This window comes from Puntigrus tetrazona, chromosome 1, assembly GCF_018831695.1.
Source record: "Puntigrus tetrazona isolate hp1 chromosome 1, ASM1883169v1, whole genome shotgun sequence".
Classification (NCBI taxonomy): Eukaryota; Metazoa; Chordata; class Actinopteri; order Cypriniformes; family Cyprinidae; genus Puntigrus; species Puntigrus tetrazona.
This window is the reverse complement of record NC_056699.1, coordinates 18,069,634-18,085,389: the sequence shown is the minus strand read 5'-3', so window position 1 is coordinate 18,085,389 and position 15,756 is coordinate 18,069,634. Positions and strand designations below refer to the sequence as shown.

Sequence of the window (15,756 nt, the reverse complement as noted above, 5' to 3'; positions counted from 1 at the left end):
GTGACTCTGCAGCACAGAACCGGAGTGTCTTCTTTTATGAGATTTATAAGTCATCTGAAAGATAAATAAGCTTTCCATCGATGTATGGATTGTTAGGACAAAATTTGATACAAAATATTGAGAAAATCACCTTTAAAGATGTCCAAATGAAGTTCTTAGCAATGCATGTGACTAATAAAAAAATAACGTTTAATACATTTATTATAGGAAATGTACAAAATATCTTTACTTAATATCCTAATGATTTTTTAACGTAATTTTTGGCTATTGCTGCTACTTATGACTGGTCCAGGGTCACATATTTAACCTTACTCTAGGACTGCCTTAAGAACAAGTGGAAGTACTGTGTGAAGCAAAAGGCCTTCACTAGATGGCAGTGTGTGGCAACAGTTTTCATGCGGGGTTATCCCCATAATCCATTCGCTTTATTCCATAAAAGTGCTCCTGAACAAAAACCAGTGAAGTCTTTAAGTCTGTTCTCTTTTTAACAGAAAGAATGCGCCCTTATGTTTTTTGTTTGTTTTCCTGAACAACAGAACAGTCGTCAAATTACTGTTTCTAATTAAGATTCCTGGGGTGTGAGGAAAAAGTTGTTTTTTTTCCACCGTACTAAACTAATTACGACAAATGCCATATCAGCACGAAATTACATTGTGTGTGCATCCAGTAATGAAGAATAACACCGCACAGAACCCTAGACGATGTCTTTTTCGTTTTGTGCTAAACAACTAACTTACTTCATTGCTTGTGCAAGCATATAAAACAGGAGATAATAAACACAGCCCTTTTGTCCTGAAGAAGGCTTTATCTGCTTAGTTTATGCGCTATAAATCTTAATTGAGTTAAAGTCAAAATTGTAAATAACCTTGAGTGTGCAATATCTGAAATTTAGAGATCTTATTATTATCAGGTCGGCCTGATTTTAGCTCATGCAGTCTTGACTTGTCAGATTCAGAGTGCAGCTCCACTAGCCTGTTTCAATTACACACCAAATGTGGAAGACGAGTGTGATGGTTTTTTTTTTTTTTTTTTTTTTTTTACGTGGAAAATCAGCTACAGCTGAACTTTCCATGATGAAAGCAGTGGCAGGAGCTTGACCTGTAAACCTCTCTCTCTCTCTCTTTTAGGTCTAAGAAGGAAGAAACTGCAATAACACATCACCTGCCCGTCACCAAAATAAGGTACATCCGAAAAAAAGTGAATGCATTGTTTGCGGAATGAAGGAAATGTAGGCTATAAAGTAAGAACTTTTCCTTTATGTCGCTGCACTGTCATCATACTGCCCCCCAGTTACAGAAATGGCTCATTGTGATGGGACAGATTGTTCATGAATATTGAATCGATCCTTTTGGCTTTTATAAATTAGAAATCGTTCTTGCCACACTCGTGTGAGCGTCTTGTTGGATGACTTGGAGGGATAGCGCTGCAAAATGGCATGCGGGACTCTGCCATGTCGGGGCAGGGAAGACAAACAGGCGGTGTGTTTGAGAAAATTGGATACACATTTAAAGTTTAAACGCCGAGTGACGTCCATAGTTAACATCTCGTGTGACTCCCAGCATGGGAGTTCGGCTTCTGCTCTGGTTTGGGTGTAATTTAGATGTCAGCGTGTGTTGGGCTAAATGAAGAGAGTTACTTGAACGCGCTTCGCGGCTTTACGTCTTTGTATATGTGCGAATTTTCGGATCTTTGTGAATCGGCGTCATTCCACGAGGACGGAAAAAAAGAGAAAATGCGTGTTTGATTATGTATTAATCTCAAACATCTGGCCAAAGATTTACGAGAGAAATCGTGCCCGTTGTGATTCTATCCAATCCTCATTAGCAGTCAATTCAATCAAATACTCTTTTGTAACCGTACGTGCTTATATGTGATGAACAAAAAAGGTTAATATGTATTACCGCTCTCACTGCTTAGTATTAGTTTTTTGGCGTTCAGTCATCTCGTACATTTCTGGATGGTTTTGAAATCTGTTGCGTGACAGATAAGGTTACCTCATGCTCATAAATAGAGGTGACTGCACTGCATGTTCTCACAGTTAAGACCAATTTATCCACAGATTTGATCTAAATGCTGCTGGTTTCTTGCCTTTTTAAGTATAAAATCAGTGGTGCTGTGTAATATCAGAAATGTGTTATTAGTAATTCATGGCAGAGCACAGTCATAGGAATAAACCTTATCTGTTTTTTTTTTTCTAAGAACATATGCATTTTGATGAGAAACCTTAACTCAAGACATGATAAATGAAGTATTTTAAAGGATTATATTATATTACTTTTTACTAGAATAAAGGTTAAGGTAAGGAGGCTTTTTAGTGAATAATCTCTTAATTATATTTATACACTTTGGTTTTTTTTGCCTTTTTGTTCATTTGCTTCTTCCTTGGCAAGCGTAGAGGTTCCCACCAAATTCCTCGGACCTAAAACCATTCCTTCTTCTCCCCGAAGGCAGTTTCATGAGAAAGAATATCTCAAACCTCAGATGATAAGTCGCGTATTTTCACATTAACGTGATTTGAATAATTTGTGGAGAGTCTCAAAGCAGACTTGTCTCTGCCTCCTAAATTCAATATCTAATTTCACGTGTGATAAAGAACGTCTTAAAACAAACAAAAAGACATTTTAATAGTAAATTATTAAGTCCATGCTTGTTTTGGCTTGTCGAGTGGGTTTATATTCAGCTTAGAACATCGTGTTGCAATAACTTTATATCGAAAAGGATTAGCTTGATAAATAATAGAGATTCGTAACTGTTGTTAAACAAATAATGTTCTTTTACAGAAAAATCATGGGAGCAGACCAATTATTTCTTCTACTTATAAATAAGCATCATCTCCATACACTTCTTTATTTACTTTGAAAAATGCACACAAGCAAATAAAAAACACATTTATTTGTCCAAACCGTTATCAGACTGATAGAGTACTTCTGTCTAAATAAACACTTTCCAAACTGACACTGCAGACAGATGATGGTAATAGCTCCACAGTTTACATCTAATCCTCGAGTATGCCCCGTTCACATCCTCTGGGATGACACAGATGACCCAAAGGGGCCGTGTTGCCTGGTGGGTCAAAGTACATCTCAAATCACTCCTAAACTGGAGCTTCTTCCCAGGCCAAAAGCAGACAGCTGTCACAAGGCACCTTTCTTCTTTTAACACTGAAAACTCATTACACTTAGAGATAAGATAACATTGCTTTAAGTGGTAGAATCGATAGTCTGGTCCAATACTCTTAAAAATAAGTAGCAGCTTATCTAGAAAAATGAACTGACGCTATAACAATCTATGAGAAAAAGTGTTTTATGATATGTAAAATAGTCTATAGTTTATTCACTGCATAGCATATAGAGTAAACAGAGCTGTTTGGTTGTTATAGTGCTATAATACGTTTAAATTTATATATATATATATATATACTATAAATGTGCAACATTCCTCACTCAGTGATGGTGTTTAAAACCAGCACGTATATGTAACATCGGTGACATCAAATTCCATTACAAAAATTACATTTTCTTTTTTATGTTCACCAGCACTCCAAATGAACAAGACCCACGTAGGTCTCCGTCAGAATGTGTATAATTTCATTCATATTGGTTTCAAATTACATCAAGAAGGAAAAATGGATTTCTTGAAAAATTACATATACACCAACTTTTAAAAAATCTGGGGCCAGTAAGATTTTATTTGGAGTTTGTTTTTAGAAAAAGCTGAATTAGTTTGATCAAAAATATAGCAGAAGCAGCATTTTGTGAATTGGCATTAAAATTTCGAGTAGCTCTTTATTTGAACGTGTTTAAAAATGACATTTTCAGATGACATGTAAAGTTCAACATTTATCTGAAATAGAAACGTTTCGTAACATTATAAATGTCTTCACTGTTGCTTTTGATCAGTTTAACGCATCTTTATTTCCTGATAAATCTTACTGACCCCAAACGTTTTGCCTACAACAAGACATATTTCAACTTAAAGTACAGATGATATACAAATACTGAGGCTAATAAATATAAATAATATCAATGTATGCAAGGTTAATAGCATATATGAGTTCTCTTCACAGAAAATTCACAGTGTCAAAAAAGAAAAAAAGAAAAGAAAAAAGGCAAAGATATGTTTGTGTTTGGGCGTTTTTGTTTTGATTACAGAAAGGCCCCTTTTTCCCGCGCCCTTATGCTCATATTTTTTTTTCTTTACCCTATAACACAGCATTTGTTGAGGTTGGATGCATTCCTAGAAATTACTCTTAAATCCCAGCAAGGTCAAAGTTTCATTTGCCTCCTTCTTGCTGGAACTGAATCCAGCTGGTTTGTTTCACAGTTCTTGTCTTATGTTCATGTTTTGATTTTTAATTGAATTTCTTAAACAAGCATTTACACAATAAACTTAATTTGGCATTCAAACACAAAGGCGTATCTCCAATATCTCCCTACCCACTAAATAAACAGAGGTGACGTCCAGCGCACATTAAGATTCACTTAACGACTAAATAAAGACCGAGGCAGGTAGTGACCTGAAAGTTCCTGTTTTACAAACCGGCCTTGCTTAAACTTCCATAACTGCATTCAATGTGCTAACAATAATGACCGGACACTGAATCTGAAGGGTAGGCTGCCTCCTCAGCGGCATGCTGGGAGTTTCTTTGGCAAAGCTCGTAGGAAGGAACACAGAAAACACTCTTCCTATTTGTAACTTCCTTTCACGTCGGACAGTGACGATCCAGAGCATGTTCGTAGTTTAGAGTTTACATAAGGAAAACATGTCAAGTTCCTGATGAGGGTTAATTTGTAGCTGTTAGGTTCAGCTGCATCCTGTTGGTCTTCACTCCCAGCACTTCTCTCACAGCTCGCTTCAAAACAACCCTCTGAAAGTCTGGGAACAGCTGCTGTAGGTCTTTAAATATATCAGGTCCATTGTCTGGTCTGATTCTATATATATAAAACAGCCTGATACTGCAAAGAGCACAGGAATTTAAGTTTCGTATGAATGGTTACAATGTTTTCCACCTCAAAGTTTGAAACGGGACGATGTCCACTTCAGTAATGCGTTTTAAGCAGGTAGACTGAATGGAGTGGGTCCTAAACCGTTCAGTCGCTGTATTTGCGAAGGCTTCTGTCGGTATTGAGGTTGCCGGGCTCGTGGTTTTTGCACTGAATGCTAGTGCCGTTCATTGGGCCTGAGCTGGACACCTGGTTCTTGGTGTAACACCAACAGCACAAGCATGACTGCGATGATAAAGAACAAAGAAAAATCATTTGATTGTACCAACATAGTCCATGATTTGTAAACCAATGCAGTTTAGTGTTGTATTACCCCACCAGTTTCGTATGTATAGCTTTTTTCATATACAAGCGTTGCATTTGTGATTCAAAACACTTGCATATCAGTGCAATAAAATACAAGTCAATAGAAGAGCTTAAAATATTGTAGAAGGAAGATGAAATGGGCTTTTGCTAACACTGTTAGATTAAGGGTAGGTGGTATGTTATTTTCAAACATAATAAAGCATTACTCTTTTAGTGCCATTCACTGGACATTACATTTTCAAACTGCTGTGAAGCATTGAAGAGTCAACAGTATAAAATGTTGATAGATTTGCATTCATCTCTTTCTGAGACATAGTTATACAAACTGTTTAATGCCACTCACTGGCCATTTCCAATTGGAAGTTCCATGACACAAGAAGCAAACTGCTGTAATATTATTTTAATGAAATGAAAGATTTTTATAATGAGACTGGTTTAGATGTTAAGTAGTACACACTGCATTGTATTAAAGGTGAACGAGTTTAAATGAATCAGTATTTCTTATCTGCAGCTCTCAGTCTGGCCCGTAGTAAATCAACTCTGAATATTTCTCTTGGATCCACAACATTTCTTGCACAAATCGTCAATTTGCTTGTATTTAGGCTCATGAACTTTGAGTTGTTGTTGTTGTTTTGCTTTATCACACAAACACTTCAACTGCTCTGTATCTTTGGGATCTTCCTCATTACTCAGAAGAAGCCTTCTTCTGACATCATTGTCGGTAAACTGCGCTCATTCAGGGCCGGGCATGGCTTATCTCTCTGAGAATAACCCTAAACATCTGTCTTTGTAATTTAAGCATAATTTGCTGATGGATTGTTCTGTTGCAAATTTTGTTCTGTTTCTCAGATTTTGCGAAGATGCAAGGGAAGACATTTAGGAACTGTGTGAGTCTTTGTGCAATGGCAGGCAAACGAAGTAAGCAAGCCGTTTCAAACTCACCTTAAAGCAATTCTTGAACTTCTTACTCACAAAATAGAGGATGATGGGGTTGATGCAGGAGTTCACAGTGGCCAAGTTAATGCCAAAATAATCCATGATCAACAGAAAGCTGAAAGTTTAGAGACTTGTTTAATTTTGTTGCGTACGAAAGAACATACAAACCTAATAAAAAACTTTGAATGTCAGAAGCTGTAGCCTTATGTGATCTATATGATAGGAAGGCAACAAAAAATGGGTTGTAACTGTGTAAATGACGTTACATTTATAGATTATAAATATAATCTTACAGTCTCCAAGGGGTATGTAAACTTATGAGCACAGCTGGTATAAACACTTTAGAGTACGAACTAGAATTTTTACGTCAGAAAAAATAGCTTATGCACAAGTAAGATATAAAATAAATCAGTCCTCTCAATGTTAAGAGTCAAAATTGGCAAAGGCTCACTCACTTTAATAGGTCGCAACGTCTTTCATCATCTGGAACGTAAACCGTTTTCTTCAACAGTCTACTGAGATGAAGAGGGAACCAGCAAAGAGCAAAGATCAGCACTAAACAGAAGACTGCTTTAGCCACTTCACGTCGCTGCAGAGCATAAACAAGCCATTAGTACAGCAGTATATGCAGCATTATATAATATACTCTCAAAATAAAAACTCATACACTATTCTCACAATAGTGCATATAAGACAGGCTAAAATGCATGCCATGATATCACCTCATCAAGTGCTCACAAAGACATTAATACACTCTAAATGCAAAACAAAAAGGACTGTTCTGTATTATGTTTTTAATAGACAGTTTTGGAAGTTTATAATCATCAGTATTAAGGATGACTTCTTACCTGTTTAAGGTGTTCGCTGAGGGCGATCCGAAGGCTGCCATTTCTGCGGTTGAGCATTTCACATGTCATGAGGGTGTAGAAAATAGCTGTGCAGGCCAGTGGAACGCAGAAGTAAAAGCCAAATAACCACCAGTCTTTCCATTTTACATAGAACTGAGAGAAGATAAAACAGTATCCATTACATGTACAGTAAACATCACAGTTAAAGCATCATGAAATTAAATGAGAAAAGGGCAGAGTTGTCACATCAATTTTATATATGCCAACTTTTTTATGCAAAAATTATCTAAATTCTAGCTAAACACGTTGCACTACTCTAATAATAATTTGAGCTGAATTCAGTAATATTACTGACACCAAACTTTTGAACTGAGGAGTGCATTAGCTAACCAGTACATAAAAACTTCTTTTAGTAGGTTTTTTTTTCTCTTTTATAGACTCTTTTAAAAGAGTCACATTCTGGTCCCTTTTTATAACTGAATTGTGCTGTATTGAGTCTGAATTGTCTTTTGTTTCTGTGATTAATGGCAGGGTTCATAAGAATGAACTCTGTCTCTTCCCACATATGGCTTTGCTTGAGAGAGATACATCAGCTTGTAATTGTACTCGGTCTGTTATCAATTTACTTCTTCGGACCGAACAAAGAGAAAGAAATCTCCAGATATCGCCTGCATGGAACAACCGAAGGACACTCAAAGGCTTATCCCCCTGCATTGTCTGTTATTTAAGCAGAATGTTGTTGTCGGGATCAAAGTTTGTAAAAGATCACAGTAATAGCGCATAGCATCCTGCTCGGGGTCAACCGGACAGGATGCACTGTTTATTGCAAAGTGTTGGAGTGTTTATGTGAATGAGGGGAAAAAGATGTCTGCATGACGTTCATCCGGTTTGGAACATACCATCATGAAGTCAGTTTCAGGCTTGAGCATGCAAGTGTGAATGGTTTTGTTGTCGTAGGTAAAGGTGACCATGTTGAAGACCACTGCCTCCGGCACGGCCAAGAAGATGGACAGGACCCATATGGAGAAGATCTCAATGGCAGTGAAGAGGGGAATGCCGACCCCCTGCACTCTGCTCCAGGATGCTACAGCCCTGTACCTGAGCCACGAAAGGTACAGCCGTTAATAAAGCTCTCAGACGACTGCTCATCTGTTTCAAAACAAAGACGTATCATTGAAGCTCCACTTCATGTGCACTAAACTTTTTTCAGAGAAGAATGCGGAGTCTTTAACACCATTTTTTTTTTTTTTACGTCAACACCTGCGAAGCCTACCTGATCAGATTCTTATCGCGTGGGAAAGCTTTTATATCGCTGTGCAGCTGCGGCAACATCCAGCTACCGGTTTCCAGCCATAATATGCTTAAAGGTTGATCTAAGATTAATGAAAAGACTGCTTTGCATTTTAATATTCATATTGCTAAAATGCTCACAGATATACTTCAGCTGTTTGTTTGGATAAAGTCACTGGTTTGCCTGGTTGCTTGTTTCCCTTTGCTCAAAGTCATGTTTGCATGTTTGTTTCATTAATATCTTTTCTCTTGTGGGTTTTTCTGTAAAACGGTGCATCAAGATTTTATACGTAACTATATCTTTTTTTTATGACCCATTTGAATATTCCTGTTTAACAACAATGGGGCATTTATATTTCACTAAGTGGAGATGTATCCACTTTGCCAACACTCAGACTGATGAGAAAGACATGATATGTAAGCTCACGCAACATAGGGAACACAAATCGGACGAGATGTGCCGAACATTTCCTCCGCATGATTCACAAGCTAATTGAAAGCGGCTGTGCTGTTGTGAAATTAAGGCCAGACGTTTGATTCAAGCGATTCGTTCTTTAAAAACTGTGACAGGCTGCTAGACATTTGTGGCTCAGATATGCCTTTATAGTGCTGGATGACAATGAGACGACGTTTACTTAGAGACAGAGAAAAAAGAAAGAATAATATGGTCTTTTTTATTTTTTTTTGTCAAGAGCTCACATTATTTTGAGCTTTTTTTTTGTCAAACGGTAAATTAATTTTATTTTATCGTTTTATTTAATTGTTTATTTATTTATTTTACACTTCACTTGGCCAAAGAATAATGTTTTAGTTTAGTTTTATTTTAAAATCATATAACAAGATAAGCCATTCGTTCCTCTTCTTTATGGTAGTGATTAAACTGGGGTGGGCAGGTGGCTTCTGCCTCCTAATGAGGAAAATACTTTCTAATGAGAGGTGCCCATTAGAGCTGACCTTATAAACTGGAGGAAGTGCCCTGACTCATACAAAACCTTGACAAGTTAACGTCCCGCCTTTTCCTCGCAATCATAAGCACAACCATTTCCATGGGAACCACCCTGATCAAGATGATACAGGAAATACAGCTTCAAAAAAAAGGGAGCAAAAGAGTTTACAAGGTTTATTTTGTTAGATTGTATATGAATCTCTAGAGTAAAAAATGCATCTGAAAAAAAACTCTAAGAATGATGATACATTAGGAAAGGCAAAGTTTTAGAAATGAGCTTTAGCATTACAATTCTTCATTTCACATTACATAGCATTTACTATGACAAAGATTGTGGGAAAAATATTCTTTTTTTGTATCATAATGACTAAATCAGAACATTTTGGTAGGTAGAGTACGAGTGAAAGATTAAAATGTGACTTGGTCAAAAACCATAAGCCCAGCTTTTGACCTTTGTCTATCCCTGACTTGAAGATCTCAGCGGTGAAATCTGAACCTGAACCTCACTGACCCAAAGTTTAAAGGTCAAATTAGAGAAGGCTTTGTGGGCAAAAAGGATTTTCAAGCCTTATTGTATTAGATTATATCAGTGGGTTTCTGGAGAAAACTGCACCTGAAGAAAAGCTCTATAAAAACCAAAAAGCACATTTTTAGAATAAAAAACACTGAAAGTGGTCAGTATTTCAACTTTTGTGTTTGTTTTTTGTTTTGTTTTGTTTCGAACCCATTTCTAGACCTCCCCCAACATTTGTAACGTCTCACTAATCAAACACACCTGGGGTTTACCAAGTTTGCCAAATATTTAGGTTCATTTCAGTTAGCCTGACTTATTGTCAGTGGATTTGGTTCTAAACAAGTCGGACTAACACGTCTGTCAGTAATTATTATATATATATATATATATATATATATATATATATATATATATATAGATAGATAGATAGATAGATAGATAGATAGAATTATATATGTTAGCAAACTTTAATCATCTATGTACACTCGGACATCAAGATAGTGAAGCTGTGATTTACCTGTCCACACTCAAAGCACACAGATTGAGTACTGTAATCCCAACAGATGCTTTCTGGAGGAAAGGCACCAGTTTACACAGGAAGAGTCCAAAAAAGCTGTCATCAAATGGCCATTTAGTGAGCAGTAGCTGCAAGAAAAACAGAATCATTCCATATGAGAAGCAGTATATAATGCATTAAGATGAAGATGAACTGAGCAACAAGTTCTCACTTTTTTAAGATTACAAGAAAAAAGGTATTACAGATGTTTAACCATAATTGAAGCGGTCTAGATTTCTGAAATTAAAGAACAGATTTTTTGCTTTTACTCTCCTGTCCTCCTGTCTCCTGTTCCTGTCTTCGACCTTAAGGGCACACATCTTGTCTTCGTGAAATGGCCTCATTGCCTTATCAGTGCTTGCTGTATATCAGTCCATTGTATACTTTTGCTTGTCCTCACCTTGCGAGACTCCGGTAGTGTGAAAAAAACAAAAACCTCCTGTTTCTTTTTTTAAAGTGTATCCATTTTTTGTAATGACATTTGCATCATCAGAAGGTTTTCTTTTGTTGTTGGTGTGGACCTCTGCAAAGTCTCATTATTTAAGTGGCCTTGGTTCTCTGAAAGGACCTTGGCTTTTGTTAAACAGGAAAAGTATGTGGATTAAGCTCAGGTTTAGAAAGGAAGCTCCTCATGGGTGTATCTAGGGCCTGTTTGTATAAAGATTGTAAAGAGTTTAATCAGTGGCACAGCTGGAGAAATGTGTTTGTATATTTGATGTATATAGGAAGTCTGTGCGTCACAAAACAAGACGTTAAATATCACACTTCCATTTTAAAACATTACTGTTTTTTCATATGCGCTTTCACTTTGATACATTTCCGTCCCACTAAAGCAACACTTGAGATGTCTGATCTTGAAACTGTTATAAGTGGGTTCATCTGACATTTCCACCCAATATCCTGTTGAAGTGTCTCTTAAAAGGAATTTTGTAAAACATAATAGCTGTAACTTTATAGATGCTGATAATTAGAAGACATAACACATTTCAGAGGGCATTTCAACTTTACAAATTGTGAAGACGGACTAAAGATAGGAATAAGTACAAGAGATAAAGAAAAAACACTCTAGTTTACAACTGTGCCAAGTTGTCAGAAATACACTCTTTGTATTAATGCTTGTTTTAAAAAAAGACATTTTGCAATATGACTTTAAAATGTAATATGGTGTATCCAAATGTATTCAACAAAAACTGTGCTTTTTCATAAAGTTCAATTATTATATTTATATATATATATATATATATATATATATATATATATATATATATATATTTTTTTTTTTTTTTTTTTTTTTTTTTTTTTCATTATATCTTGTCACAAAAACGTGACGATATTCAGGGGTCTTGTATGACAATATTTCCTGTTTTATGTTTTTTTGGTTGTTGTTTGCATCACATGTTTTTTTTAAAGATTGCCACACATGACATTTTTGGAACATACTTTTAATACAGAAATTCTATATATGCTCTTTACTGAAGAACTGTATTGCATGTTTTAAATTCTATATTTTGTCTGTTTTTGAATAAATAAATTAAAATCATTGACCCATCTGCTAACACAGCCCTCTGTTCGCTGTCAAGTACTGTGTTCACTGATGAGCCGAAAATCAGACAAGGGACTTTGGCTAGTGATGAAGCACTAGTCAGAACAGGGCTATTCACTTGGATGGGAGCCCTTCAGTCCCCTGTTTATTTTATCAGGCCATATCCCTGCTGCACTCGTCACAAAAACCTCACTAACCGTAATAGGACGGCCCAAGAGATAAACTCTGGATGACCGAATATAATTGTACGCCCCTGCCCAGTGCATGCGAGCCCCCTCCTAACTTCCTCTGCCAGCTTATTATCCCTTCCTGCGCTTGAGTACTCTCTTTTGTAATGTACTCTATGGGCTTTGTGAAAAACATGATGTCATGCTTCCTACCGATTGAAAATAAAGAAGAAACAGATTCGTGCCTACCTTGTAGACGTTGATAGGGATGTCTATGGTGATGTAGATGAGGTCTCCGAGAGCCAGGCTGGCGATGAGGGCATTGGGTCCGTTCCTCATACACTTGTTTTCGTAAATAATCCTCAGCAAGGTGGCATTACCCACCATTCCCACCACAAACACGGCACAGGAAATAATTGTGTTAATATACTTAAAATATTGCTTGATGGAAGTGGGGTCCTTGCAGGGTGGAGGCCCTTTGTTATCCAACAGGGCTTTTTTGGGTGTGGGCTTGAGACCTTTATGCACATCGATTTTGGAGGTAGTAAAGTTTTGAAGGACTTCCTCTGTTCCATTAATGTGGCATATTCCAACAGTGGCCAGGACGGCCATTAGCAAAAACAATTGCAGCGTCGTAATGCCCATTGCAGAATGCAGTTTGCTCTTTGATTTCCAGATGAGGCGATAAGGGCCTGATTGTGGCAATTTAGCACAGCTGTGGGATAAGAAACAACAGGATGGACATCAAAATCGTGTCTTAAAACAAGCTAGAGTTCAGTCTGTCGCAAAATAAAGAGACGTACGACGCAGGCCTCAGAATGAAACAAAATCAAAGAGAATTACTTAAAAGTATAACACTAGATCTGCAAAACTTCAACCCGACTTCAAAAGGGATTTAGTGGAGGAGCACAGATGGAGAGTGCCAGTACGAGTTACTGTCACGCTACGGGGACGAGACGTTGCCTTTCCTGTCATTCCCGGCAAGTACCCATCAGTGCTGGCATGGTGCTAGTGGCACAGCATCAAGCTTTTGTTTTTTCATTTGTAATTTTTAAAATGCGCCCGTTGCGTGGCTTTCATCACTTTGGTTTCCTCAACACGCAGTCCCGCTCTGGTTTGCATTTGGCATTCATAAGGGCAGTTTCCCCAAACTTAATAAAGATGTCTTGGAATTTCACAATAGGAAATCAAGAACAGACAACTTCTTAAATCAATCAGATGTATTTCGGTAACAATGAGACTGCTTTTGTTAATGTGAGTTAACTTAATTAGATCACCAAAAAATGTCATCTGTTAGTATTTTGTAATGGATATAAGCTAACATGAGCGGTTGTGATGTTGTTAACAAACCTTACTGTTTAACGTTACTACATTTTCCAATAGTTTAAAGCTTCAGTAACACTTTATTTTAAGGTGTTCTGCTACACGTTGCATTTACTTACTATTATAATAATAATAAATTATGCATAATTAGAAGTAAGTACAGACCATAATCCTAACTATGACAATATAGCAAGTACATGTAGTTCTTTAATATTACTTAGTACGTAAATGTATAATTACACTGTAACAAGGACCCCTTAAAATAAAGTGTAACCAAAGCTTCGTATTTTGACCAGTTGAATCACTGAGAAGAGCATTAAAATGTCTGCTTTTTTATTGTTAATAACAAAGAAATGAGTTGAACGTCTTTCACGTAAGTGAAATAAATCCATTACAAACATAGCCTATTAGCACAGGAGAATCACAAATGAGAAAAGTTAATCAACTCTCATCTTGTTTGGAATCATTTGAAACCCCCTTTCATAATCTTGACAGCAAAGGAACACTTCTGAGCCAAGATGTGTTTCCTGTTCAAAGTCCCTGCCACCACCTGGTACACAAGGAACTATTTAGTAGACAGCCCTTCAAGTAGCATCTCAGTTTAGCATCAGCTAGGCACTAAAGGGATCCTTAACGGCACGTAAACTGCTACACTTATGAATTATAAATGCCTCCTGGTTTTTCACCTACCGCTCCTTAAATGTCTGCCTTCCCCAGGATCCCGTCAGTCAGTCAGTCAGTGAGTTAGTGAGACGAATATTCGGCTAGAGCCCCCCAGACATCTGTGTGGTATCATATGAGTAATTAACCAACTATCAAAGTGTAGCAGGATCCCATTTGGACGGCACGACGCACCAGAGCTGCTGTGAAGGGGCTGCGCATTCTGTCTCTAGCTTTTCCTGTGGAGAGTTGCTGTATGTGTGTGTGTACGTGTGTGTACGTGAGTGTTTAAGAGAGAGCACTTTGACGGGGTGGGATTGCAATTCTCCACCTCCCCCCTCGGCCGGGAGGGGGGCCCCAAAGGAAACACCAGCGCTTGCTGAGGCACAGCCTGTCTGACTGTCTGCAGTCAACCCAAGCTCGAGAAGCATCAGGAGGAATTACGAACCCCTCTCCTGAGCTTTGCCTTCGTTCTCTCCCTCGGTCTTTGTCGTTTCCCTGACAGAACTCCTGCCGCCGTGTCGTAACCTTCTCCCAAATGATCTGCAGCGATATTTGCATCTGACAAACTCACCTACAGGTCCCGTCCTTCAGATGCGATACTGACAGTTATGCAGGGGAGGGTGTTGTGGGGGACAGCGGTCGGTTACGACAGCCAAATATCCCTTGAACTTTCGACGCCCGAAATATCACAATGTGGGTGGCCGGACTCGGCGCGGGGGGGGGGTGGTTTGCGATTGCTTGTGTGCACAAGAAAGCCCCCGTAAGCCTTAGGTTCAAGTACCAGCCTTACTTAAATTGAAGCTATATTTTGGATACTTTTTCATTATGCGATTTCAAGAAGGTCGATTAGAACAACAAGCTTATATAAAACTTTCCTGGCTGACTACATCACTGTCCATTATGCAACCTACTATGCCGAACAAAATGGCCCATTATCAATATGGGGTCTAAGTGCAGGAAGGCTGCTATCAGTATTGCATACAGGCACCTGAATAAGCTGATACAGCAACTGTACTTGTTTGTAATAAAACACTGACCTGGATATCACCGAAACTCCCTGGGCCGTGATGATGCTTTATAAAGCAGTGCATTAAAGGTTGTGTTAAGATTGAGGTTTATCTCATCCTTTCACGTTGTATGCGTTTTGATTAGCACTCTCTGATTACTTGGTTTCACTGGTAGACATTTATTTGCAAAGCGCTAATTGTTTTGTTGCCTTTATAGGTTAATTAAATCAAATATGTTAATACAATCAGCTGATGCATTAGCAATGGTTAAGTGTATAGGTCATCACATTTTATTTATTAAAAAAGTTTTTAAGTCGGGATTTAGATTTTTTATATGCACACACACTCACAGTACTGTTCAAAAGTTTGACCAACATTACATGTATGTGATCAAAACAATTCTGTAAAAACAGTAATATTGTGACTATTTTTGGCTTCATTACTCGAGTCTTTAGTGTCACATGATCCTTCAGAAATCAATCTACTATGATGATTTGATAAATAAAAGGTTCAAAAGAACAGTGTTTATTTGAACTATACCATTAAAGTTTTTACTGACACTTAATCAATGTTATTCATGCTTGCTAAACATATGTAATAATGTCTTAAAGAAAATGAAAAAGAAAAAGAAAAGATAAAACTGACTGACCCCAC

The 15,756-nt window shown here is 37.5% G+C and overlaps 1 protein-coding gene across 1 annotated transcript; it reads right to left on the bottom strand.

The window, feature by feature from the left end:
* Window positions 1-2,833: 2,833 nt before the first annotated feature.
* Window positions 2,834-14,365, bottom strand: ednraa (endothelin receptor type Aa). Its single transcript, XM_043236361.1, has 8 exons — window positions 14,123-14,365; window positions 12,359-12,824; window positions 10,361-10,488; window positions 7,993-8,191; window positions 7,094-7,246; window positions 6,701-6,834; window positions 6,252-6,360; window positions 2,834-5,228 (listed from the first exon to the last, which is right to left on the bottom strand). The coding sequence occupies exons 2-8, from the start codon at window positions 12,752-12,754 to the stop codon at window positions 5,091-5,093; spliced, it is 1,257 nt and encodes a 418-aa protein (XP_043092296.1). The 5' UTR covers window positions 12,755-12,824; window positions 14,123-14,365; the 3' UTR covers window positions 2,834-5,090.
* Between the last annotated feature and the right edge of the window lie 1,391 nt (window positions 14,366-15,756).

Bases quoted from the DNA above. Each gene is read 5' to 3' on its own strand.
- ednraa (XM_043236361.1), bottom strand. From the start codon at position 12,754: ATGGGCATTACGACGCTGCAATTGTTTTTGCTAATGGCCGTCCTGGCC. The intron at 10,489-12,358 runs GTAGGCACGAAT...TTTTTCTTGCAG, and splicing joins TCCCTATCAACGTCTACAAG to CTACTGCTCACTAAATGGCC. The intron at 7,247-7,992 runs GTATGTTCCAAA...ATCTTCTCTCAG, and splicing joins CTGAAACTGACTTCATGATG to TTCTATGTAAAATGGAAAGA.